General features: G+C 37.5%; 1 protein-coding gene across 1 annotated transcript; it reads left to right on the forward strand.

Annotated features, from left to right (window-relative positions):
* The first annotated feature begins 1757 nt into the window (after positions 1 to 1757).
* On the forward strand, positions 1758 to 16272 carry LOC139708908 (actin-related protein 2/3 complex subunit 4). The gene is made up of 6 exons (XM_071620873.1): positions 1758 to 1830; positions 10625 to 10743; positions 11456 to 11567; positions 13487 to 13582; positions 15201 to 15371; positions 16056 to 16272. The coding sequence occupies exons 1-6, from the start codon at positions 1828 to 1830 to the stop codon at positions 16059 to 16061; spliced, it is 507 nt and encodes a 168-aa protein (XP_071476974.1). The 5' UTR covers positions 1758 to 1827; the 3' UTR covers positions 16062 to 16272.
* Positions 16273 to 17526: the final 1254 nt, after the last annotated feature.

The raw sequence follows: 17526 nt of genomic DNA on the forward strand, positions 1-17526 counted from the left end.
AACGGTAAATCGAACATTTTGAGTGTTAAATCCAACATTTACCAATGGTTCGAATATAAGAGTGACATCATTCATAATGTTGGATATACCATTTAATTTGTTAGAGTGAATGTACAATGTAATGTGCGTCGCACAGAGAGCATCATATCGTTGTGTCTATGGTGAGAACTATATTATAGTTCTGACCACGCAAAACAGTAGGCCTTTAATTGCTACTTCAAATATACGGTATGAATGAAATGACAACTTCGTGAGGTCTGAATGAATACTGCATGGTGGACCATAGCTGTCCGGACTCCCCAACTGTAGCAGTCTTTAAATCACGACTCAAAACACATCTTTTCATTTAACTGTTCATTATTATCAAGCACATCAGAAGCTTTTACAGCGCAGAAGAATACTATGTCTATAGGTTTTGCGCTTTATAAATTGATAAATCATTATTATTATTATTATTATTCAATACTATTATCTTTGTTTTCGTCAGCTGATATAGCCCACTGAGAAAAGTGAGAAAAGTAAATTATGTACAGCCATATTTATATCTAATGACACACAGAAATGAAGAGAGGAATTTTATAGAGTCTTTCCAACCTGTGCCAAGTACAATGAACATCAACCTAAACTCGCACTTCAATGAAGTGCAATTTTGGATAACCAGAATAAGCTAATAAAATTGTGAAAGATTCTTTGAAACTTATTTATGAGTTTCACATGGTTTTACTGAAAAGTGGAAGGTCTTCTTCTGCATTCATGCGATAGACAGAAGAGTGGCATTGCTTTAAAAGTTTTCCTTCAGCTTAATACAAAAAAAGCGAGTTCTCGAACTTCTATTAAAACTCCTCTTTTATGGCAAATTCAGTACAATTCCAATATAAATTTAAATCAACACCGTGAAATTCATGTCTAAAATTCACGTCAGGCCTAATATAGCACTAGCAAAGATTTGTGTCCGTGTCACTCTGACTGCATGGGGGTGATCACATCGGGGTCATCTCACAAGACAGACACCCATGCACGAGTCATACAGCCCACGAGTCCTACAGCCCACGAGTTCGACACTTGGCAGAGAAAGCCCATGAGACCGACACTAGGTAAAAACAGCCCACGAGTTCGACAGATACAACACGGGGTTACGTCTCGTGGGCCTTGTTTGCTTAGTGTCGAACTCATGAGCTGTATATGACTTGTGGGCTGTATAACTAGTAGGCTGTATGGCTCGTGGGTGTCGGTCTCGTGACGTGCACCCATGACAACATCACCCTATCACACACCTACTTGAGTACAGAATTTAACAATGAGAGAGAAGGGTTTTCACTGCCGGGAGCTACCTCTCAAGCCTGAAACATGAGTACCTAAACACCTTCAAAGGAAATTCCGGACAAAGTTATTTCATTCCTTTTTCTCTCTTTTTTTTTTTATTTCAACGCCAATGTCCAGGGAAAGTTTGCTCCTCCCTATCCCGTCCTTGAAAAAGAAAATAAATCAAAAACAAAAGAAACAACGACAACAACAACAAACGTACTTGTGGTGCTGCATGAGGTGGTGGCAGCGGTGGCGGTGGTGGTGGTGGTGCATGGTGGTGGGAGGGGGGGCGGGGGCGCAGATTATGTACATCCTTACTCAGTACATAAAGTATTCAGTAAATTTGTACGGCTCTGCTGGTCAGTGTGATCGTGTCATTAACTCTAGCGCCCTCACTTGTTCAATTACAGCCAATACGATTTTATGTGTTCTCTATCACAGAACTCTTCTGTGGTTCTCTATGCTACCGTGTTGGAAGCCGGGCGTTTCCTTCGGCGTAATACATAGGAAGTATACTCCAAAATGGTAAGTTTTGTGTCTTATTTAGCATTAATTGGATATGTGTAAACTTGGTGAAATCGCATGAAGTCATACGATTTGAAATTTACAGTAACTGGTTCTGCCTCTGTGAGTACCCCGAAAGCAAGGACCTTTTAGTAACGCGGAAAGAGCGTTCTGCCTTGGTCTCTCCACACACATGTACCCGCGCGAAGCAATGCAAGAGAACAGTAGTATCTTTGCCTAGTGCACGCCGCAGGTTAGAGCGGCAACGGCGGCGTAGTATACGTGCATTTACACTGCTTGTAGCCTGTGTAGGAACTTCCGGTATGATAATATTGACACACAACTTGCTTTCTTGGTCCTTGTAGAGTACTGGAAATACTGCTGACACTCCTTAATAGCAGAGCTGTTGTCTAGTCAAACTCACAAGCTGTGACAACAATTGAGATTTGCTTTCAAAGTTCAAACACGGCAAACAACATTCATGTCGTGCTTAATATTGTGGGTATCGAGTGTTTGTGACTGTGTTAACATGCTCTTAAAGTCTACCTTGTGCAAATTGTGGCCATACTGATAGCTACATTTGTATTCTTACATATATAGACCTACTTTCTAACTTTTTAGATTATGTATTAACTTTTTTTTTGTACATTCAGAGGCTCACTAGGCTCTGATTATGTGCAGAGCCAGTGGCTCAGTAGTGACAAAATATTCATATTATATGACATATAATGTACGTATGTTAATGAGCTGATTGAGAATAGTAATAGTGCATAGACTCTAGATAGGGCTAGGAGTAGGAGGTATTTGATTCTTTGTTTAATACTAGTGTACTTTCGCACCTCCTCGTCAATTGAAGTGATCTTCAAACATGCGAAATGCATGCACAAACTCGCTCTAAATATCAAACAACCATGAATATTTGCATAATTGAGTAAAACCCAAGTCCAGAAGAAATGAATTTTTTTCTGTTTTGACACTTTTACACCTGTTGGAATATGTCGATCGCAGCTAGCCTAGTTCGCTCTGCGATAACTGCGTTGCACAGGAGCAGATGGCGCAGCATGGTATACAAAACATGTTCATGGCACGGCAGTGAGCACAACGATTGATCTGAATGTAGCGATCTCTGTCAAAGCGATCACAGCAGGTTCTTGTAGACTCTGTTATCTAAGTTACAAAGATAAACTTTTTTTCCGCCTTTCCCTCATTTTGTACTGAGTCTTGCAGTAGCGATTGATTGAGATTTGGGGTTGTTGTTCGTGTTGTGTATGTATATGTGTGCCTGTGGGTGTGTGTGTGAGGCCTGAGGGTGTGTGTGGGAATGAAAGAAGATTGTGCAAATGTGGTTAGAAGGCAAGGGTGACACAATATAAAGAGAAAGGGAAGGAAAAGAGGGAGAGGAAATGAATGAAAAGATACAAAAAAAGGTAAACTTGGAAATTATGAAACAAAAGGTTTGCAAAATAGAAAGTACACTTAAAATAAAAACAAAAGATAATGGAAGGAAAGAAAGTAGAGAAATTTGCGTGATAAAGGAAAGCAAAGGAGAGATGGACATGTTTGAAAAGAAAAGTGGAAAGCATCTAGAAGAATTAAAGATTGAAAAAAAAAGCACTAGAGTTCGAATGATAGAATGAGAGATGAATCAAAACCGAATGAAAGCAAAGATGAATTGGAAGGAAAGAAAGAATTATACAGGTTGAAAAGGAAATTAAGAAATGGATACATCAGAACAAAACATAGAAAAAAGATATTGGAGAGGAAAGAAAGGTAGATGGAAGGATAGATAACTCATGAAGGAATTTAAAAAAAAAACCACCAATTAGATGGTCTGGTAGGCAGAAAGTAAGACCAAATAGGAAATTGAGAAAGTTAGACAAGAGGAAACCCACTAAGAAATGATTTAATAATAGGAAGGAAAGGGAAAGTTAGGAATACCTGAAAATGAAAGAGAAAGATATGAAGGGCTGCACACACACGCACACACACGTTCAACTGCAAATTGTATAGAAGCTGCAACTGCTACTGCGAGACTTGCCTGAGGAAAAGGGAAATACAATTACAAATTTTAGCTTTTCAAAGACACCATAGAAAAAGCTGCTGTGATCGCTACAATCAGATCAAACAATCACCTCTTACTGCATGCGCTGAAGATATTCATACTGTGCCGATCGCTTGTGTAAAGAGCAGCATTTTAAAGCAATCAACATTTTCTGACACTTGTAAAAGTATTCAAACTTAACTTCTATTCGACTTTGGAGACTCAGGCGCAAATAGGTTACTAAATAACTAGGGTGAGTTTGTGCATGTTTTGAAATCATTTTGACGAGGAGGTGCAAAAGTACACTAGAACCACTATCTGTCTCATGCTGACATGGAAAGCAAACGAATTTGGCCCTATTTGGAGGGGGGAGCATTTTCCCCCTCTCCTGCTTCTTGCAAGAACAATAAGTTTTAATAGATTCAAGTCTGTCTTCTGACTGACTTGAGTTTGAAGATATGTAGATACCTACTGTAAAGACCGTATAGTTTGACATGAAAGTAAGTTGACCAGTTTGTTAGCTTCGTTAGACCCTCTGTGACTGTGTGATTTGTATGAAATCTCACACTCTTTCCTTCGATCAAAGTGTGTACAGTAACCCAGGATCTGTCCTTATTTGTATCATAATCTGAATCATACAGTGATATCATAGTCAATCCACCATCCCCTTACAACCTTAAATTGCCAGAGGAGACTTCATAGAGTCAGTAATATCTACACAATACAGTGCTCACCCCGTAAACTTGGTGTGATACATTTTTCACTTGTTATTTCCACCACTTTAGGGACAAATTCTGGCTGAAACATGCATACTTAATGTCTAAAAATGATAATTATATCCTTAGAAATGATAGCAGGGATTTCATTTCCTCACCAGAAGGGTTATTTTCTAACCAATTCCAGATACAACTGTAGAGTATGCTAATTGCACAGTTTAAAACATTTGTGACCCGCTACAACAAAAGGATCCTAAAGTCGCTGACGGCCGAGCTGAACAAATCGAGTTTGAAGTCACATCATCAAAATTGGTCAAAACAATCAGATTTCTGTTTTTGGCATAATTTTGTAGTCTAATGTTTTGTCCATCATCTGCCGAAATTTCGAAGCTAAATGATCAAAGGAAAGGCAAGAAATTAGCGTTTCTCTTGGCCATGATCTTCCAACTTTCAATTTTAGAGAAACGTGTCCGAAGATTTGGATTTAGCGCTGCAGCTAGACCCCACCTCTAGCAACGAGGGACTGATCTTATTGGTCAGTGCATGGCATCCTGATTACCGATTGGTCATGCGTAGACCGCTGGCGCTAAGCTTGACTGAACATGGCGGAGGTCGCTAGGAGCGTGCCTTCTATATTGTCAAGCGGTGAAGACTGTCTCGCCTTCCCATGACCATGATAGCATCGGAAGGACAACTTTGAAGGCGTTTTTCTCGAAATTCTGATTTCCTCAACCACTTGACATGCGCTGATAAAATCATCTATATCTCCACAACTGAGTACTTTTATGAGTTGTGCTGTATATGAAATTAAAGTAGAAGAGTATGGAAATAATATCATGCCATTTTCAGAAAATTGTCCTCACCCGACTTTCGGATCCTTTTGTTGTAGTGGGTCACATTTGCCGTTAGGCATTAGGATGTAGTGCAGGTGGTCATGTCCAGCATTATCAACTTCTGCTCATGCACTTTCCAAACCTTCAGTAAAATATGGAGAGTTGCCTTCGCCTTGTGCAACCCTTAGTCTCCCTATTTTTGCATGTAGCGTGTGTGTTTATGTGTGTGACAGACAGCATGAAGGAGGCATGAATACGACAGGGCTGCCAACTCTCACGCATTGAGCGTGAGACTCACACATTTTGGTCCTTTCTCTAAAACTTTATTTCATTTGCATGCATTTCTATTTGTCTCACTCATTTTGACTCCTAAATTATAGCATTGGCCTATGGGAGTCTCACTGTCAACTAGTTTCCAGTGTTGGCAGCCCTGATATGAGAAAATGTTTGTCACAATCAGTGTCGTTGTAATGTGCATGTTGTTAACGTGTTAAAGTAAGCAGTGCTGCTAGGCATTGTGACTTGATGTACTGTGAACTCTACTAACTAAGGGTTATTTTATGGATCAAATGAACACAGGTTTGTTCCGATGATACATGTGCCAAAATTATGAGACTGCTGTGTCTTTTTTGTCACCCTTATGTGTCTAAGTGTTGTAGCGCATGTGTACTTGTTGCTGCGGTTATAAGGGGGTTTAATAACTGTGCATGTTTAATGCAAAGCCCACATACTGGGCTTCGTGTTGTGTGGTTTGCACAGGCCAATACCAGCCACCGCTTAAATGGGAGCACTGCATAAACGGGAGAAAAGCTTGTCTCCCAACCCCTCCCAATTAAGTGATGACCAATGTACTATGAAAGTGGTTTAATTTGTAATGGAATCTGATGCTGCATTGTAGCATATTCTCAGCTGGTTCTCCCACTCAATTCACTGAAAAAAAATTAAAATAAAACGTAATTGTAAGCATCAAATTCGGGGGCTTCAAGCATAGAAGTCTGCATTGCATCAAATTTTTGGTATACCTTTTAAAAGATATTAATATATCAAAGATTTGTTTGCTGCAGCTCTTCTTCAAAGGGTCAGTGTGTGATTCAAAGCAAAATGTCATGCAAATAGACAATGAAATTCAACTGAGAATTGACACTTTTTACCTAGTGATTGCACATACATGGTGTACATTGTATGTACTGTATGTTCTGGCTATGTAGATGTACTCCTACAATATTAAGGTGTAAAAACGTGTGTCACATTTTCTTACTGTATTATACAATATCTTACAAGTATATGTCAAAAGAACTTGTAAGAGAAATTGGCAAATGGTTGAATTTCGGATTGGTAACTAATCACATTGACAGGATGAAAGAGAAGTATCACTTTTTGAAAGAAAAGTGAGGAATTTCCCACCTTGAAGATGTACAATGCATAAGTACTGTATATTTGTTACAGGAGGCAATATTTTCCTGAATAGTGGTTGACTCTTGAAGCTTATGAAAACAAAAACACTGCAATAAAAGATACATCGCATTTACATACAGATTCATGGTAGTCTGCCACTCACATACCCCCTTCCAATAGGCCTCCATTTGGTACAAGAAATACACTTTGGCCCGAATTCACCAAGGTGGTACAATCTTGTCCATGGTTTAAAGGGATGGTATAGTATTGATGGAGCTGAGGATTGGGCTTTCAACTTTTTGTAGGATACCAAGAAACCACATAAAATAGTACAGAGCATATCATTCTAAGAGGAATTCAAAGTTTATTTAATGAAAATCGGTTTTGGAATGGCTGAGACATCCAAAAACAAAGTAAAACAAAGCGATCATTATAAAAGGTGGGTCCCACCTTTCATTAGGATTGCTCTGTTTTGGCTATCTCAGCCATTTCATAACCAATTTTCATCAAATAAACATTAATTCCTCTTGGAATTACATGCTATTTCATATTTCATAAGAGGTTTCTCATTATCTCACCCAAAAATGTTAGAAACCTGAAGTTACGCGGTGTACGTCTCCCCCAAAACTATACGATCCCTTTGTACCACCTTTGTGAATTCGGGCCATACAGTACAAATTGTACTTGCAGTGAAACCAAGGAGGGACTAGCATGTACTCGCAAACACTAAATCCCAATTTTCATGCTAATTTTTTTGATAGACACTTTGTTTGATATCTTACAAGTTGGTACTATGTATTAGTTTATACCTCTACCCCCTCCTTTCCTTTCTTTGATTTTTTTTTTCTTGGACATTTTGCAATATATTGTACATAATAGTGTACATATCCAACTGCAGTATAGCAAAGTACATGTATTGCACATCAGGTACAGTCCATGTACATGTAGAAGCCACCTTAAATCAGGTGCTATTAGTTCACGCCATAGACTGCCATATGGCATTGAAACATATTTATAAAGGCTGGCTTACTCATTCCAGGCACTTCCCTCCAGCACATCTTGATGGGTCTCATCTTTGATGTGTTCACACTAACAGGGTGTTCAGATGCAAAGAATTTATATTTAAAGGGTATAGCTATACAATGAATTTATACGTCTGAACGCTGACTAACAAAACGGATGTATTTTGCGAAACGAAGTATAACGAAACAACGGTCAGAGCATCGTTTCAAACTAGAACTCGATAATGAGTCGGCATTCCTTGTACAGATGTACGTCTAATTGTATGGCAACCATAGAATGGTATAACTAGGCGGGGCTTGATGTGAGCGCGCACAAAAGGTGACCTACAGTGTACTCCTCTCACTAGCGGCGACGTCATAACAACACACACAGTGGGAAACTGCACGTCTAATACAACATTTTCCAGAATAGTTGAGATTATCGTCTGAACAATCTGTTGGCTATACGGTGATTCTTTATACGTGGTTTCGTCTGAACAGGAGGCATATTATAAAGATTCGTAGAGCAGCCCCCATTTGGTGACAATCCATAATAGATAATTGCACACTGTCTTTCATACAATTAAAATGGTTAGCTTCCTGGACTTGCCTATTCATAGTGTCTCTTTTCTGCTGTGTGTTTTCGTTTTTGCGTGCAGGGTACCTCTTTTTATGTGGATAATTGTGTTCATGAGCGTACATATGTTCATGTTTGTGAAAAAATAGATTATATTCACTTTTTAGATATGCAAGAGAGAGAAAGAGAAAGAATAAAGGACCAAAGCCCTGGTGTAGGGAATGGAATACAGAGGTCTATATTTTGAAGGAATGGCATCAGGAGCTTAGCAAGAACAGAAAAGGAAACATGCTTTACTTGCTATCAAAAAAAAAGGAAAAAACAGAGATAATAGAGATAAATAGAGAGGGATTTCAAATCACATGTAAAGAAAATGGGTTTGAGGAGATTTTATTGTAAGATGAAGAGGAAGTTTAGATACCAGCAGACAAGTGTGAATTGACAGTGCAGTGCACAAGTGAAGCTTGGATAGTTTCCTTAATGTAAGTGGTAAGAAGGAAATAGGGAGATAAATCTGGCCCACATGTGTTCGTCTCACTGTGTTCCGTTTCACGCACAGTGTTACCAACGCTGTGAGGCTATACTGTAGAAGGTGTTCCTCATAGTCTATGGTGTCATAAATGACTCTGTAGGAGGAAGTGAGTGTCATACTACAGATCAGCCATGTTTTGCCTTCCCTTATTTCATGATCAGTCAACCTACAGTTGTAATAAGGATCTTCAATCGCTGTCAGGTGCATATATAGTGCTTGAAGTATACCAAGTAATGGTTTAATGTATGATAACAATGATTTAACTACAGTAGTACATTAGGCAAAAAAAAAAAAAGCAAAAAAAAAACAACAACAACACGCATACAAATGTATAAGAGTAACGAGTCACTGACAAACGGGTAACATGTATAAAGGTTATGGCCAATTTTTCTGGGGGGTTTTGTGTGTGAATTATTATTATTTTTCATGGAGCATGCATGCACTTTGCAAGGGTTTCCTGGTGGAATGAGATTTGCGGTAATATGGACACAGATATTGCCCAAACAAGCAGCAATGGGCATATTTGTGAGAAAAAAAAAATAGAGAGAAGGTAAACACCTCAGCGAAACCCTCAAAGCACTGGACTGATTTTGCTATAACACGCATTTCCCATAGACACCTGCCCGAGTATTCTCGGGACTCGTCTTTAACGGGGTAAGACGGGGAAAAGATACTCTGTCTGCAACACTACAATGGGTTTTCTGCACAGGAAACTCAATTGCCATTGTAAAGGCAGCACAATCATACATGACATCAATAACAAGTTAATAAACAAACTAACAAAAAAATGGGGAGCTTGTTTTCAGGGTTGGACAGGTTACCGTATATGCCATATATTTAACGAGTCTAATTTTTTTGCGAATCTGAACTTCTCGACAATATCGGGAGTGGTTCAGTTCGCGATTGTGGAGCACTGTACTAAACAGAGAAATGTATGCATGCACGTCACATTCATGTCGGGATTAGATATTTTATAGGCTTTTGAATTCATGAATAGTATCTGACTTGCGAAATTCCCGAAAATAAAAGCCTTCCCAAATATTCGGTGTATACAATATGCCAATACAACAAATTTGTTGCTGTTGTTTTTTTGTGTGTTTTTACGTTTGTTTTTGTTTTTTTGTTTTTTGTTTTTTGTTTTTTGTTTTTTTTGTTTTTTTTTGGGGGGGGGCTTATTTTGAAGTATGTTGTATTTAGTACTCGTGAATATTTTTGCAGTTGTTTCTTTAATGGCACCTACCTTGCTGTGCCATGCTTCAAACTTTATTTCCTTCAAGTAGAAAGTTTGACTTTGCTGTCATGGCATCCAGCGTGATGCCACTCTTATCTACCAACTGTTCTTGATGGCAGTTAATGGCATTTACAATGTTCAGGGATTTAAGTTTGTTTTCGAAGGCATCGGAGCTGCCAATTACTCAATAGTACATTTCTAATATTTGGTTTAGCATGCTAAGTATGATTCAGCAGTTTTCTCGTATTCTAACCTACAGTAAGTGTGATTTTGCCTTCACCATATGACTATTGTTTTGTTTTGTTGTTGTTTCTTTAAATATTTGTTTTACATTGCATCTGCAAGGTTAGTATGCCTTGGCATATGAAAGACCCAAACTTTGAAATTTAAAGCTGTGATCTACCTGTTTGTGGCTTTGTATAAGGGGTCTCTTGCATCTGTTATCTTCTCTCCTTGTTTACTGAATATTATGTCTGTTTCAATCACCAGGCTGCAACTCTGAGACCATACCTGAATGCTGTGAGGTCAACCTTGACCGCTGCTATGTGCCTGGAGAATTTCTCCTCCCAGGTTGTAGAAAGACACAACAAGCCAGAAGTTGAAGTAAGGTGAGCTGTAGGAGTAGAGACTTGGAGCTAACCAGAGTCAGGAGGAAAGACTTTTCCAGAATTCAGTGTGCAGAGAGAGTGAAAGTAGTGTGAGGATAAATCATGGCTTGCCTTCCATGGGAAGAAGCTAGCTTCAGCATTCACTCATTGGACCATAAGGGAGCAAAGTTCATTCCTTATAATTTATTATCTTGCAGATATCAAAGCAATGAGATAACCAACTAACTTTAGGGAAGCTAATATTCATGGTAGTGTGTTAGTTGATAGTGTTGTCATAAAAATCATGACATGATCGAGGGCCAACGTGTATTTTGTTTGCTGCAGAGAATCGAGTTATATTTCAACTTTGTGACCATCTAAACATGTTTAAGTGGGGTTCTGACTTTCCAGGCACATGAAATAAGCAATGTCTCAGTGCTGTTCAAATAGCTTTATAAGATGGAATCTCTCAATTCCAAAGCACAATAGAAACATGACTCTCACAAGATGACAAGATATACTTAGGATATAGCTTTTGTGTATCTTTCATTTTTCTATTTGTCATTCTAAGATAAGAATACTCACAGTAAGGAGAATAAAACTGTCTTCCAGAAGATAGTAACTCCCGTTCCATTCTGCGATTCCAACTCCAGTCTCAAATTGTCGTACCTGATCAAATTGCGATACAAACATTATCACTGTTTTGTTCTACTTGTTCTATTTTATGTTACAGGAGTAGTAAAGAGTTATTACTGGCACCACAGATAATCAGTAGAAATGAGAGGGAGAAAGTTCTGATAGAGGGCTCCATCAACTCGCTCAGAATTAGCATTGCTATCAAACAGGTGAGTAACTTACTTAGAGGTATCCCTAGAGGACTAACCAGTGGGTCTGGCAGAGATGCCAACCAATTCGATTTTAAAGTATTTAGTATGATAAGCAGTGTGAAATACGATAATACGATATTGCCTCCTGAAAGTACGACTTTTCATCTTTCGAGTAAAATTTAAAATGAAGCCAATATCAACCACAGAGAACTGCAGAAAACAGCGTTATCATATAGAAAGATATACTACTAAATACCTGCAACCCCTACAAAAGCATTGAATAATGAGCCTAAATGGGCGGGAAATGCACGGATGCTTTACATTTTTCTCATCAATGTTGATGAAGTAGCAACATTTTTACATGCCTGTTCTTTGGGGAAACATGTTTTTTTCTGACATTTCACTTGCCCAGAGCCAACGGGCTAGTGATGGCATCAAGATTTCATGAAAATCTGATTTTCCTCTCAAAAATCTGATTTTTTGGATATTCCATCTGTTTTTCTATGTCAAAAAGTTGGCATCTCTGGTCTGAGGTAAAGACTACAGTATGCTCTGAACTGCTCACTGTGCAAGTTTTTACAGAAAACTAAAAACTGCACCAGTTTTATACATTAAAGGACAAGTTCACCTTCATAGACATGTGGGTTGAGAGAATGCAGCAATATTAGTAGAACACATCAGTGAGAGTTTCAGGAAAATCGGACGATCCGTTCAAAAGTTATGAATTTTTGAAGTTCCTGCTCAGTCACAGCTGGATGAGAAGACTACTTTAGCTTGTGATGTCACATGTGTACAACAATATAAAGAAAGAATAAAGAAAATTCAACATATTTTCACTTTTCTCTCATAACAAAAGAATGCTCGACTTCTCTCTTTCAGAAGACAGGGGGAATAATATTACCCTTAAAATACGTCAGTAACAAGTCGAAGAAATGTGCACTTTATTCAAAAAGTAAAGTTTTGTGAAATTCTTTTTTTATTTTCCTTATATCGCTGTACGGATGTGACATCACACACTGTAGTAGTCTTTTCATCCAGCAGTGACTGCACAATTACTTAAGAAGTTCATAACTTTTGAACGGATTGTCAGATTTTCCCCAAACTTTCACTGATGTGTTCTACTAATTTGTTGCATTCACTCAAACCACATGTATATGAAGGTGGACTTGTCCTTTAAGATTTCCATGAAGATCAGCTTGTGCATTGCCAGATGCAGTTTTCTGTGTAACTACATTTGCCTATAAAAATTCCTTGTAAACTCAAAACTATTTCTTATGATATGAATGGACAGGAACAACAAATTTCATTAAATATATGAAGAGTTTGTTTGCAAAAACCGATAAGTCCATTTTTGAAGATTTTAAAGTACAGTCTCTGTCATAGAGTACAAAATAATATCTTTTAAATGATATATTGGTCACTTCATATAAAGGTACATTTTTGAAGTTATGGTCAAAAGAAGCAAAAATTTTCTTATTATCCTCTTTATATATCTTGACCTTTAATTGCAAATAGCTCCATTTGGCAAATATGGACTTATCGGTTTTTGCGAACAAACTCTTCATATGTCTTTTCTGTAAATCCACATTTTCTTCATGAGAATCAAGACACAATATCAGTTGCACTATCTCTGTAAGTTTTGCTGCCTTAGAGCGTGCTTCTGTCTCTTTGTGATGAATTACAAGTCTGACTTTTTTGTTGTTGTGAAAATGTAGAAATTGAATACGTAATCTGACTTTAAAACCTCTGAAGATTCCTCATTTAGAGACTGGTAATCAGGTAGAGATTTTATTCATGATATACTTCCACCACCCAGATCAACAATATTAGTGATTTTATTCAGTATATTCTTCCATCCGCCACATCAACAGTTAGTTATGTAATTCATGATACATACAATCTCTCTGTCAAATTGTCTTACTCTTTGTCTCTAACAGGCCGATGAAATCGAAAAGATCCTCTGTCACAAATTCACCCGCTTCATGATGCTCAGGGCAGAAAACTTCTTCATCCTCAGAAGAAAACCAGTAGAGGTCAGTATTTCAGTATCCATGATGCCAGAGCTGCCATCTAATATGTTGTTACAATATTTGTATTGTATGCAGAGAATATTACGCTTCTTCTTTACTGAAAAATGTGTTTTTTCTTTAATTTGAGTAAACTTCCATTGTTTGTGCAATTTTCTAATTATTATTATGTTATTTATTTATGATTTTCAGGGCTCAAAATAAGATCATTCATTAAGGTCATTCAGTTTTAAAAGGGCACTTTCAGCTTGGGGCAAAGTGGCCCGTGGTACTCCAAAATTTCAAGCTGCATCAAAGCTATTCAAAAGGGCATTATGGCCACTTTTAAAGGGCAGCTAATTCTAGTCAAAAGGGCACCAAGACCATTTTTTTCTGAAATGACAATTTGCGCAATGTAAGGCACTTCGGTACCAGAATTGTAATATAACACACACACATACACACACACACACACACACACACACACAAACACACACAAACACACACACATAGCGATGCTGCATTTATGTACAAAAAACTCTGAATAAATTCATTGGTCGTTCAGTATGCGTGACATGACAGAGAAACGACGGCCAAGGGGCATGATGGGCAAGAGGAAAAGGGCATGTAAATTTTAATTTAATATAATATATATTTTTTTTTGGGGGGGGGCATCACGGCCAAGCAAAGAGACATCGACGGCCATCAATTAATTCAAGCCCTGGATTTTTGTCTTCAAGATATGTTTTTCACTGTGTGTCAGTATGTTTTTAGAGGGACATTGAGTTTGGTAGCCTTTGATATGATATTAGATGTAGTGATGATGACAGTGATAAGAATGACTCAGGTCTTAGACTATGTAGACCTGTATGTAGCAAAGCACTTCATATTTGTGCATTTTGTTAGCTGTCGCCTGCCTGACAGAAAGGCCATTGCATGAAATTACACACAAAAATCTCATTTTTTTTCACAACATAATTGAAAGAGTTTTGAAAATTCTTTCATATGATGCAATTATCACTTTTTTTCTTTTTTCTTTTTTTTTTGAGCCAGCAAGCCCTCAGCTGGGCAAGGCAACAAAGTGGTGTACACATGTAATAAATGTATGAAACAAGGAGTTTGATGTTAGGTTTCTCTTGGGGGCGTGCAGCTCACTAATGATCTTATATTTGATGCAAACACAAACACCCAGAGTAAAACATGGGTATGGTGATCGTGCTTTTTCCATTATGGGACCAAAATTGTGGAATCAGTTACCTCTTCAGTTAAGGGAACTGTCATCTACAGAGTCATTCAAATCCAAACTTAAAACTTATCTGTTCCTTTAATACTGAGGACTGTAATTGCTGTATGTTATTAATATTGGATCAATATTGTATTTTTAATTGGTATATGTTGTATTCTTTATTTGGAATATATTTGTTTTTGTTTACCATTTTCTTATTTGTTGAAATGTTTGAATATGTATATGCATGTAAATATATGATATCTTTTCATTTTAGAAGCGCCATGAGCACTGAAAAGTGGACCTGTGCGCTATACAAGTAGCCACTACTATTATTATCATTATTATTATTATTATATTTTACATATCTGTAAGTGATATATTATGTACAATTGTTGCTCAAACTGTTCTTTCGTCCAGGGTTACGACATCAGCTTCCTGATCACCAACTTCCACACAGAGGCCATGTTGAAGCACAAGTTGGTGGACTTCATCATCCAGTTCATGGAGGAGATCGACAAGGAGATCAGTGAGATGAAGCTGTGCATCAACGCCCGAGCCAGGATTTGTGCCGAGGAGTTCCTCAAGAAGGTAGGCATTCACTTCATCTGATTATCTCTTTACAGAGTCACTGTAAATGTGCTTTTTTCATATAAAATGGTAACTTTGAGTGTTAATGTTTCATGCAAACTATATCTGCCTTTCTAGGCCAGTCATGAGAAAGAAAAAAGAAGGTGACTCCCAAATAAATGGTCTGTTGAAAAAGTTGTTGTACATACAAATTGGTTAGAAGAGAATGAAAATCAATATTTTTTGTGTGCTCAGGTGGTCAAGAGAGAAATAGTGGGCAAGAATTCCCCTATTTTACCCTGTTGTTTCCCTCTTTCTTTGGTTTACTACTGATAGTTTCATGTAGCATGTGTTATATCCATTTGCATTTCATTGATAATGTCTCATACTGTAGAGTACTTGAACATGCAAATAGATATTGCCACCATGAGGGTTATTTAGGAACTAAATTTGACTGCAGAACATTGTCATGGTGTTAATTCTGTGATGCACTTCAATGCAGTTTCTGTAATATTGGCCATTTTGAACTATTTGTTAATAAATGATGGCCAAGCTTGATTGTTTACATAGATCATACGTAAAACTAAATTTGTGCAGCTTATTGATGTCTTTTTAAGAACAAGAGTGCAATTGACAGAAAGAAAAATGGCTGTCTATATTTCTCTTTATTTTTCACTCTTTCTCTCTCTCTCTCTCTTTCTGCAGTTTTGAGGAACGTCACATCTTAGTATTTTGTCCTTTTTTACACCATCCTCATCCTAGTTGAGTATCTTTGATCCTAGCTGGCGGTATAAGATAGGCCTGATGGTCATATATGGAATTGGAACACCTTGTCATCAATACAGCTGACTCTTCCAAACTAGGCTAAAAGGCACCTCTGCCCTTTAACCTCTCCTGCAAGTCAAATTTCAATGTAAGAATAAGTTGTGTCTACATTCAGTCATAGTAGCTGTCATTTGTGTTTTTTAAAAATGACAGAACAGGGCTAGGTATAATTGTGGTAGCATGGTTTTCAATTAGCTGCAACAAAAACAAAACAAAATCTTGGGACAAAGCTAAGAATCCAGTGGGCACTCAAAATGTAAGCCATGATCAGACTGTGCCTAAGTCTATGCATGTGGCAGCAATAAAACAGTCACTCATACGTCACACTCATAAAAGAGCAGCCTAATGACCAGTTTAGACTACACCAGTTGTACTTGCATTTATGTTTCTTGGTTGTTCCTGTCCTTTAAACTCAATAACCTCTATAGCACCACCATGTGTGATACCAGTTATGGTCATAGCATGGCATGCATTTCACTTCATGTTGTTGTTGTTTTTTTCCAGAAGTGTAAAAAGAGTATGATTTAATGAAGTACTCAGTTATGTGATTTCATTTAAAAACTATGGAATGTCATTTATTTGTGCAAGTGCTCTGCAAGACTAGGAATAAAATCAATGATAAAGATAGGTATTTTTCATTATCTGATAAGTCATGTAAGCCTTGGTTATGTATTGCATTTTTCACGAAAAAGATTTTGTGTATTTTGAGGACATTCAGTGCATTGTTGCTTGTTGCCATAGAGACAAATAGGTTTTAGTGCAACATGATTTGAATTATCATCCTTGAACGAGAATAATGCAAGACTATTTAAGCCAATAAGTGCTTTCCTAAATGTGTCTATTAAATTTCATAGCAGTGTTTAATCTAATAGAGGAATAATGTGCACTAGAGACTGTGTCAATAGTACATTTATCAATTCCCGGCATTGAAGTTCACTTCAACAATTGATATATGAAGGACAGCAATCCTGAAACAAACATCTTCATATAAGTGTAATTGATATTTGTCAATTTATCCCAATTAGACAAGTATTACTTGAATTGTCTAATGTTGCCATTTGTTACAGGCGAAAATCAAAAACAAAAACAAGGGAGGATGTTTCAATGTTTGGATATGTCTGGATATATGACTTTTTTGCATGTCCAAAAACATTGCAACTCAAATGTGGTTCCTTTTGATGTGATTGGCTTGTTTTGGTGTGAATTGTCCAGTGACTTGCTTGTCTGTGAGACAAAAACTTCAGGGTTGTTCGTTTTGAAAGATTATGCTCATTTTAAATGCTCAGTTGGTAAGAGAGAGTAATAGATGTTGAATGCAATGAAGCGCCATCAGCTCTATAAGTTAAGTAAC

The sequence above is a fragment of the Diadema antillarum genome, unplaced genomic scaffold, assembly GCF_040938485.1.
Source record: "Diadema antillarum isolate AM-2024a unplaced genomic scaffold, OU_Dant_1.0 seq00001386_RagTag, whole genome shotgun sequence".
NCBI lineage: Eukaryota > Metazoa > Echinodermata > Echinoidea > Diadematoida > Diadematidae > Diadema > Diadema antillarum.